Source organism: Pleurodeles waltl, chromosome 4_2 (genome assembly GCF_031143425.1).
Source record: "Pleurodeles waltl isolate 20211129_DDA chromosome 4_2, aPleWal1.hap1.20221129, whole genome shotgun sequence".
Classification (NCBI taxonomy): domain Eukaryota; kingdom Metazoa; phylum Chordata; class Amphibia; order Caudata; family Salamandridae; genus Pleurodeles; species Pleurodeles waltl.
In genome coordinates, this window is record NC_090443.1 from 397,780,741 (window position 1) to 397,791,374 (window position 10,634).

Genomic DNA, 10,634 nt, shown 5'->3' on the forward strand with positions numbered 1-10,634 from the left:
TTAAGTTTTCACATTACAAGCAAAACGTGTCTACAAGTTGTTCACTGGTACCACTTATACACATTTTCATCAAATCGTCGATATTATTCATTATGACATGTGCAATCTTTAATCCCAAATATCGGATTCTAGCCCTCACCCAAAGCTACATCATCTCTATGACTTGACCCGAATGGAGGTGACACTTGAGAAGTTGGAGGAAGTGCATGACATGCGGTCCTCCACTAAGAACAAACGTTATATTTAAAAGAAGAGATTAAATTAAATGCTAGCTACATTCTTTTTCCCATTTAAAATAATTTGCAAAAACCTTGAAGGAATCGCAAGTTTAGCTGATTGATGTGTTACGGGAGCAAAACTGTATAATAAGGTTGCACGAGTGGAAAGGTGTGTTTGCTATGCAATGAGAGGAGCACATATATTCTGAGTAGAACGCTTGGCAAAGGAGATAGAGAAACATGCTTGACTGTACCTTTGCGAAAATGAGGGAAAACATCTGCCTAAAAAGCACAAGCACGTTAAATACAACCAAAAAATTGAAAGCCGTTGATTTTTCTCCGGAAAATATAGTCTAATGAAAGTTCCCTTTGTCTTTTCAGGTTTCCTCTGTGGTTGGCAGCACTCAGAATCACCAACCGAAACTCTCTCAACGACGTTATCCTATACAGTCTTAGCGAGAATAACTGTTTGGTTTTCACTTGACGATCTCCATCCGGGCTCATTTGCTTGAGGCGGAAATGGTTCTTAGATTGACACTTCCCATCTCACACATCCAAGAGCTGACTTGTTGCAGAAGTCACAACTGAGCAACCAACAAACAATCATCACACCCAGACCCTGGAGTGAGATCATCACTCTGGGTTTAAGTGAATGGTAGCCCTTACACTAGATCTCTGTAACTTAAAGAAAAACTCATGCAAGCACTGGATTTTGTGGAGGCCTCAAGCTGCCCATGGTTAATCAGTTACGTGCATGTAACACTTCTGAACACAACATGCCCCTGTGCGACTTTGAACATGTGGGGAGCTGCGTCTTGGAATGGGTCACAGCCTTAATTTACTCATGTTTTCTTCCATTCACTATTGGTAATGTTTCCAGCAATGAAGCTCCCAAGAGGAGTTGGGTCCCCAAGGGCTGTTGTTATTTCCGGCTCTTTTGATGTGTTTGTGAAACCATTCCCCGACTTCTTCCAGCACTGTGAAGGATTTCTTGCCTAAGCTGAGGATACTCAGTTATGTGTCATAATCACTGGCAACTTTAAGGATGATACTGATTCCTTGAGCAGACGCTTTAATGCTATAAATAATCGAAAACAAAGCAAAACATCCTGAAATTTAGAAAAACCAAACTTATCCTGAAGTCTGTAAAATGCAGGTGTTTATAGAAAGGCTTTGCAAAAGACTTTTTAACATTCCTTCACGTTACAGCCGTTTTTCTTTTCATAACAGTCCTACCTCATTTCAGAGAAATTAAATACATTTGTGAACACAACGATCAAACCCCTCAACCAAAGGGCCTAGATTCATTTTGCCAATGAAACATGCAATTCAAATATCTGACTTCTTCATAAAGTACTTTTATATATTCAGATTTTAGAGTGGATTTTATGAGTTCAGCAAAATCAGAGTATTGTCAGAGCATGAAACCAGAACTTCCTAAGGTTCTACCTAATCCAAAGCTCTGATGCCAGTTCGGACCTTATAGTTCCCACACTCACCAACACCAGTTGGGTTCTTGTCCACCTAGTCTGGTTATGGGTAGAATTCCGGATCACTTTTAAAGCTCCTTCTCTGGTTAACAATATTATTTGAGGGGAATGTTCCTGTACTCGAAGAAGAGGTATAGCCTCTACTCAACACCTCAAACAATACAAAATCCTCCACCAATTATTAATTTCAACTTCTGCAGTGTGTAATAGTTACATAGTTTAGGTGCATTACATTAGCATGGAAATCAATATCTGGCATGTCCGGGGCCTGAAACGAAGGGCTGAAACGTGCCCTCCATAAGCTTATCTGATTTCAGCCTTTGACTATTTGTTTGCAGGGTAAATGCGATACAAATCATGAAAAGCAATAACTAACAACATTTTGCACATCTCCCAGATACCTTCTTCAAATGGCTCTCTTTAATTCATTTCTAATGGTTTGTGATAGGTCCCTAGATTTGACCTATTTCGTACAGCTCTGGCTGAATATAACACTGGTATTTAGTCAGTGCAAGTATTTTGATGAACTAGGATAAATGTGCAATATTCTAGCCTTCACCAACCTGCAAAACTGGAACTATAGCTGTCCTAGGGCCAGCAGGGGACGCTGTGCTGGTGGCATACTATGTGACAGCCTAGCATTGATCAAGTGTATCTAGAACCTTTGTCTTAGTATTACTGAGGATATGGCATGATGGAAAGCTAAACTGGCACACATAAACAGAGCATACTTAATATAATTTAAAAGTGATCTGGGAATTTTAAGAGAAGCATGCCAGTTAATCTGAGAGTACGTTCTCATGTGTAAGCAGAGCGGAGATATTAGGATTGAGAAATGGCCTGGGAGGTCACAGAGCATGTTTGGGAATCTGAGGGTATCATTCTCACGGTGAAGAGAACAGTGATTATATCATTCCGAACTTTTCTAGGAAATCGGCAAGCAACAGGCAAAGAAATCTGTCATCATAGTGAGTAGAGATACTAGAATTCCAATCTGATAGTAATTTCTTGTTTTATTCATAAAAAAACTCTAAGTAGCTGGGTCAGTGATCCATGGAACCTCCAATGAGATGATAGCCAGCTCTTTGAAAGTGTCTATACAGATTCAGGTGTTAGCAATTACTAAATAATAAATACGGCTAATATCAGTTCAAAACTATATCACTCTCTCCCAGAGATGGAGAAGAACCATACATAGAAACTGCACTAAGAACTACTAATATCACACTTGGAGACTGATTTTGACCCTGGAGATGTTATTAGTCCTACTGTCCCTACTCCATCTTGCTGTTAGAGTACGTTTTTCAATGCCAGAGGTAGCAGGGACATCAACAGCCGAAAACTAATGGTCCACCTGACTTAAAATAGAGCTGTCAGGCAGAGGCTTTGGCCGGCAGTGCACTCCGTCACGCTCACAACAGAGTACCTTGTTTGTCAAACTCTAAATCAGGGATCAGATTTACAAAGTTCTTGCATTGCCAGTGCATCACGCAAGACAACATAAGGGCTTAAATCATACTTACTAAGCCACACAAAGCCACCATGTGTGGCTCTCAGTGGGTTGGTAAATCCAAAGTAATGCAAGGCAGCACTGCTATGCGTTGGGAAGGCGTTCCGTCGGTGGAGTGTGGGCCATCCTATGCATACCCCCATGTACTTTGGCTCATTCCCACATATATTAATGGTAATAAACCTGGGAATGTGTCAGAATGCTACGCCATCACAACAGAGGCATAATGAGGAGAGATATGTTTATTTCTCCACGTTATTTCCTCCTTCTATGCGTGCTGCATTCTGCAGCAGGTATAGATAGAGAAAAATGCCTTTGAAGATTGTTTTTGTACAGGAAGGTGTTGCACCATAGCTCAAGGGTGCCTGTGTTGGCGCTAGGCTGCAAACAGTGCACCAGTGCAGAAAGGGAGCATGAATGCACCATATCTTAGTGAATATAGCACATACCTGCTCTCTCTCTTTGACACAGCACAGCAAGTTAATCTTGCTGTGCAGTGTTGCCTCAAATGTTAGTAAATCTTGCCCCAGGTCTTAAGGTTGAATAAGGTATTATTGCTGGTCAACTCAAGAGGCAGTAGGCAAGGCATCATAGCAAGTATGAAAGTCATTTAGAGTTTGGCAAAATGTTGCACCTACCTTAAAACTGAAGATGCAACATTCCCCAAGGTTGCACCCACCACATTTAAACCTCAGTGAAGCCTCAGCTGGCTGTGCCAGTCTCAACCCTTGAATAGGTGGGTCGTCTAATATTGGGTCAACAGATTATTGTCGCGGTTGCCTTACCCGAAATATGGTGGGTTGATTGTCGCTTATTTTCGCTACCCAGGATTGCCATACGAGACGGTATAGAAAGGGAAACTGCACAGTGGTTTAAACTTGCAGGGAGCAATCTACCTGTGCATTGGGTCATTAACAGATTGTTCTTCAAGAACAAACTCCAGCTTCAGGAGAGCAAAATACTTCACTGAGTAGAAGCGTCAAACACGCACCTGCTCAGCATAGGAACAGTGCCCTTACTGGAGCTGCCATAGTGATGGCTTAATTGAAGGCACACATATCCCTGCCAGGTAGGCGGCTATATCTAAATTTGGTTGGTGGATGTCTGCCAGGGGAGTGTAGGCATTTGCCTCCGCTGAACTGGTAGACCAGCAGAGGCTATGGTCTAAATGTCCATGCATATCATGGAAAACTGAAAACTATCCTCATCTTATTTATTTACCCATAGTTTGAAAAAGATAGGTCAGCTCTTTAGATACTGGCAGTTAGGAAAGTAAGTTCCATAAGATTACTAGACTGCTATGACTTTTTTCAGATGTCTACAGAACCAAATATTGTTTACCAACTTGGTATTTTCTGTAAAAGAGTACTAAAGAAGAAGAGATAGATAATTAATACTACATACTGTGACTTGGCATTTTAATACAATAAAGTGGGATACATTGGGAGCTGTAGATATTGGGTGAATGGTGGTTCTCTAGCATTAATACTTTTAAAGATTCAACATGCATGAATATTCCCCATTGGCAATCCGTGGTATACAATGTTATAATAGCAGTGTACAACTGAAGACGTTTTATCATTGAAGCAGCCATAAACTATATGTAGTCAATACTTGTCATTTTATGACCCAATCTTTGGCCAACCATATGGAAAGCCAGTGGGCTATAACCTCCTCAGGTGTTCCAGCTATCACATTTCCTACTGCACGTCTGTGTGAAGGAATCATCAGGAGATTTGCTCCAGATTTGAATCTGTTTTCATCAGATTGTTGTATTTTGTATCAGATTGGTGGTGTCTACGTAAGAACCATTTTGACTGACAAGACTTCTAAGTGCTTTGTGATTATAAATTGCACCCCTTCTGGCAAAAGGAAAGTCTATATGGAAGATAACCATTCTAGATGCATCTTGTGGCATCATCCAAACCAAGAGTTGTGACATTTGTGGCCACAACACAAACACTGTGCTAAAAGATAAACATAGGTCTTTGGTCTTATTTGAGGGTCACATATCTCCTTCCCTCTTCCTGCACCTCCAAAAAAGAGAGAGTGACTCAGCTGGGTTTCATACCATTCCCACAAATGTCTGAGTTAACTTCTGTGTTGAAGGGACCTACTGAAGCCACCTCTATGATTCAGTCTCATGGTCCATGATGGTCTGTGGATCCCAAGTACATAGTGATTTACACACAGTCATGAAATGGCTAAAGTACTTTTGTTAGCAGTATTCAAAAATGTAACAAGACCCGATCAGCAGTCTATTTTATACCTAATAGCATTTTTAAATAATTTATGAAAGGTATTATTTGCACCTTACTTCTGGTTGCTTGGTTGGAGTCCTCAACATTGTGTTTACAGTTTTGAAAAAAGCGCAATTTGAACGATATTTCATTTCAGCAAACATATCCTTAGCAGTTTTTTTCCCTCAGGCAACCTCACCAGCAAAGGAAACATTCCATTCCCTAGATTTAAAAAAAAAAAAAAAAAACAATTCTCAAATTGTATTTGGACCTAACACAAAGATGTCAACAGCTTTTTGTGGCTTTTGACACCGGTAAAGGTAGAACAGTATGTAAACAGGGCAGTTCTGGTTGCCAGTATCACAGAAGCATACTGGAGCATGAACAGTATGTTGCCACGCAGGATAACCGCTCTACCACCAGTGGCATGACAGCAAAAGCAGCTCTTTGTTGGAGTACTAATGGAGAACACTTGCACAGCAGCAGCAGGTGGAGATTACGAGTACTACCTTTTGACCTTTTGGATATACAGTCCAGAATTAAATCTAGAGCGGGACAGGTTGTTTAGCGAAACCTGCTCACTTATGGTGAGCCTTGTTCCCACCAACAAATATTAATGTTGATACTGCTAAGTTTATTCAAAATTTGAATCTATGAAATATTATGTAATAGAGAAAAAATACCTCTAACTACAGTTCTCCCGCATTTTATCTTTTACAAACGAGGCCCTGGTATTCGTTAAAGGAGCCTAGGAACTCATTAAAGAGGTAGAATGACTATGTCTAGTCAATGACTATTTCAATGCAAATCTTTAATTGTATGCTGGTATGGTATAACATTGTATACCTAGAATTACTGCACAAATGAAGGGGAATATTCCTGCATATGAACATAAGAAAAATACCAATGTGTCGGACCGCAAGCATTGGGACTAAACTAACATCACAGAAGAGTCTAACCTCAACAAGGATAAGGTAATTCTGGAGGATGGGCTGAATATACACTAGACAATACCTAAAGGTTTGGAAGGAAAAGAACGAGGCAGAATGTGTGACCTGGAACAGGTTGGATCATGCTGGGATCAGAACTGTGGAACTGAACTAGGTAGTACCTGCCAATGCAAAACTATAGAGACAAAATATAATTTTGAACAATAAAAGGGAAAAATGTGGTTCAAACAGAGGCATGATAGCCAAACTATCATAAAAGATGGCCTGTATCCTCCGTGGAAAGTGATCTCTGAGAGGGAAAGATTGTATAAAAGGCAGTCCCTGGTAGAGACCTCTAAGTGTGTCATTCGTCTTCCACAAGCGTAATGGAGTACATTACTCTGCTGTCATGGAGGACCGCCGCCAATCTCTAAATGAGGGTCTTAGTGCCTTTGTGTCTTTGCCTTCACATTTCGTCTTAGGCTTCATTACGAGTTGCTGTACAGTGCAGTAACAGCCCGCCAGGACTGTGCAGTTATGAGTTAGACCCCTTGAAATCGAGAATAATTGTGCAAACTCAGTTACTAGGCATCAAATCGTGGAATTTCCAGTTCTGTGTGGTTCAAGGCTTCCCTTTGCCACCTGCTGGGAGCAGACGGTAAATAAGAGCAGGGGTTTTCTCTGGGGGTTCGGGGTATAGGGGTTGAGAGGTAGGTAGGGTAAGGGGTAAGGAAATGTGAATAAGTATCCTGGTTTGGGCCTGCATTGCATGTTCTCCCCTTTCTAGAGAAAGAGGTCAGGTGGAGCCAGGGGATGAGGCCTGGCTACTGTTGCAGCCAAGGCCTAAAGTGATCATGCCAACCGTTTGTTCCAGCTGGTAACATCAGTTCTGGGGTTCCTGCACCTGTGAAAACTGGGTGTGAAAACACCAGCCATTTTTGATCGGGCAGAGTGGAATTCCATATGAGAATCATAATCAACCTGAGTCGTTCCGAGAGCCTAGTTGGATGTAATTGGCCACGGACGGAGTCATAAGAAGATTTTAGCACTTGCCACTTCAACTATTTGTAACATTTGTGACACTTGATAATAAGAAATGAATTTAGATATTTTTTCAACATTTATGTGGCAGTGGTTGTAATAGATTGCACTTTTTTGTTTTTAACTGAACAAAACCAGAAATAATGATAATTCAGATCAGGTTTGAGAGATAACAGCATGCGTGGGAATCTGAGGGTGCCTTTCTCACACATGAGAGTGGTGAGATACCATAATGCAGAACTGATCTGGGGGATCAGAGAGAATGTAACCCAGAGCCCAATTTGAATGAGGAAAAGCCCTTTAGAAGACCATGAACAACGTATCAAAAATGTAAGGCTTCTAATAATCAAAAATGATAGATCATTTCTCAATAGTAAAAACATATTTTTAAATCAAGAATATGCTGAGTATGTGTTTTTAAAGATTTGCTCTTTTTACTGTTGTTACTGGTTGTATAATATTTCAATAAATAGATCGCTATTTTATGCAGCTTTTTGGTGATTATTCTCAACGGGGAGTGCAATATTGTTCTTGTGTATTTTCAGAGGCAATTATGTTATGTGGGAAACATTGTGTGCATGCTAGAACCACAGTTAGAAACTACACTGGACCTGTGTCACACCTCCATCAAGGCAACCCTGTTACCACCAAAACCCACATTTCCTAAATGGCTGCCGCATTAAGAAAAAGTCATGATGCAGGTGCAGTCCGACCACCTCGCCCACCTTTCGTACTGTGTATTTACGGTAAAAGTAAACTGGAGCATATTTGGCAGTTGTAGAGCTTTTACTTGACAGCACCTCTGTTCAGTCACTGTCTGTGGCTTGTTGTAGGTGTAGCCCCAAGATTGACTAGCAGCTAGCAGCCCTGTGGCAAAGGACACAGTCATGGTGTGAAACAGCACGGGGCTGGAGATTCTTGCTCAACACACTTCATAGGTAACTCTGTCTTCCTTACCCCCATGTAGTAGGAAGTCCCTTTGTAGCAGGAATTTGACCACCAGTCATGTTCGCTGTGGCGAACAAGGGCAAGAACTACTGTAGTGCCAAGAAATGTCTTGCTGATCTACCCTTACTCGGACCTAGTCAGGCGTGTGAGGGACCTTATAAAGGTGCAATCTTCGGAGGGTGTAAAGTTGGCACCTCAGGCCACTCATCGACCTGGCAGTGCGACTCCATTCTTTTTCTGAGATGTGTATGTGATGGGATAGGTTGCTTGTCTCACACTCAGGTCTCTATCTGTACAGGAGGAACCTGTGTCCTTTGAAGTGCAGGTTAAACCTGCTCTCTTTCTGTACTTTACGAACAGTCACTGGCACAGCACAACTACTTGCAATGCGAGGGGACTGACTTTCAGCAGGGGCTGCCAGCATTTTCTCATCTCTGCCTGGAGCAGGCCAAGAACTGCTGACGTGAGTGTCTTCTGTGGGGCAGGTGCAGGGCGATGAAGGGCTCTCACCTGGAGGCTCTGGCAGCCTCCTTCCAGGAATTGGTGAGTGCCTTCTCATTCTGGCGGCACTGTAGGCTGGTAGATTCATTGGTATCTCATCTTCCCCTGACGCTGAGAGCTGATCTGGGAAGTGCTAGATGCTGGGTAGCAGTGAGGTGAGCACAAAAGCAGGTAGCCATGAGATGGATGGTACCTTTTCCCTATTAAATTAAGGGCAACTCAACAGCAGGTGGTCTGTTCTACAGGAGCGGAACTGGTGTAGCCTGTTTTGTGGGACCTACTTGTGGGCTTTTGGCTGGAGGCAGGAATTTGGATGTCAACATGCATCGTCTTCATTCTTGGTGCAGGATGCATGTGATTGACCCATACAGACTCTTTCGTAGAATCAGGCTGCAACTGCCAGCCTTGATTGACCAGGAGCACGCCTTGGGTGGCAGGGGCACTATCGTGTCTCCTCTGCTCTTCACTTTATTGAGAGTGCTTTACTGTGGCTACTTGAAGAAGATTTGGGAGTGAAGTTTTGGGTATGGCACCAAGCCTAGTCGTGCAGTTCAGTCTTCGACTTGAGCGGGCTGATACCAGTGAAGCCTTCACTGGTGGCAGGTTAGGCCAGTAGCGGCAGGCAGGTAGCAGGTGGCATGAGTTAGCTCCTACTAGAAGCATACAGGGCGAGGCACACCTTCAACGTCCTCTTTGACCTGGCAAGTCCCTTCCTGGAGCAGGGTCTTTAATGCCACATTCTTTCACGCTCGCCTCAGTTCAGGGTGGGCACAGATCAAGGGGTTAGCTGTGGTCTGGAGCAGCAGTGGTGCATCCTGATGTACACCTCATCACGTGCAGGACTAAAGTGGTGGGCGAGGTCGGTCTGCCACGTTGCCATTGTAATCTAATGGGCACTAGGCTTGCCTTATAGTAAAGGATAACACACAGTGGTGTAACAAAACCTTTGTGGCCCCCTGCAAGAAATGGAGAGGGGGGCCACCATAATGCCCATACCTTCACAGTTGCCAATCTCGTAGAAGTACTGCACCTTTGCTGCCTGCATCCGCATAACATCCACAGTAGTTTCCGTGATACATTTAGTGGCAAAGAGAAACAAGCATTAGCAAAGCCAATCGCTCTCGCCTATGCAAATGCTATTGACTTTGCCAGTTTGTTTAGCTATGTTGTACACCAGTCTGGCTGCTGATCAGCAGGGCTAAAAGTTAGTGACATAGAAGGGAGTGGCGTTAGGTGGAGTTGAGTAGACTGGAGTGGCATAGAGGCGAGTGTCATGAAGCGGCATAAAGTGTTTGAGGTGTGGTGTAGAGTGTTGAGTGGAGTAGAGTACAGTGGACTGGAGTAGAGTGGAGTGGCATAGAGTGTCATGGAGTGGCATAGAGTGATGTAGAGTGGATTGGCGTAGAGTGTCATGGAGGGAGTAGAGTGTAGTGGATTAGAGTGGAAAGGCATAGAGTAGAGTGTCGTGGAGTGGTGTGTGTCGTAGAAGGGAGTGGAAAAGTTTGTGGAGTAGAGTTGAGTGGAGTAGAGTGGAGTGGCGTAGGGTGGAGTAAAGTGGCATGGAGTGGCATAGAGGGAGTTGTGTAAAGTGGAGTAGAGTGTCATAATGTAGAGTGTAGTAGACTATCATAGAGTGGAGTGGCATTGGGTGGAGTATAAGGTCTTAGAATGGAGTGGCATAGAGTGGATTAGACTGTCAGAATGGATTGGCATAGCGTATTGTGGAGTGGAATAGAGTGAAGTGTCATGGAGTGCAT

General features: G+C 42.9%; 1 protein-coding gene across 1 annotated transcript in view; it reads left to right on the forward strand.

Moving 5' to 3' along the window:
• Positions 1-7,902, forward strand: part of SEC16B (SEC16 homolog B, endoplasmic reticulum export factor) — a 284,826-nt gene extending 276,924 nt beyond the window's left edge. The window contains exon 26 of the mRNA XM_069231559.1: positions 600-7,902. Coding sequence (XP_069087660.1) covers positions 600-674 — 75 coding nt within the window. The 3' untranslated portion in view covers positions 675-7,902. The remainder of the gene's footprint in view (positions 1-599) is intronic.
• The last annotated feature ends 2,732 nt before the right edge of the window (positions 7,903-10,634 follow it).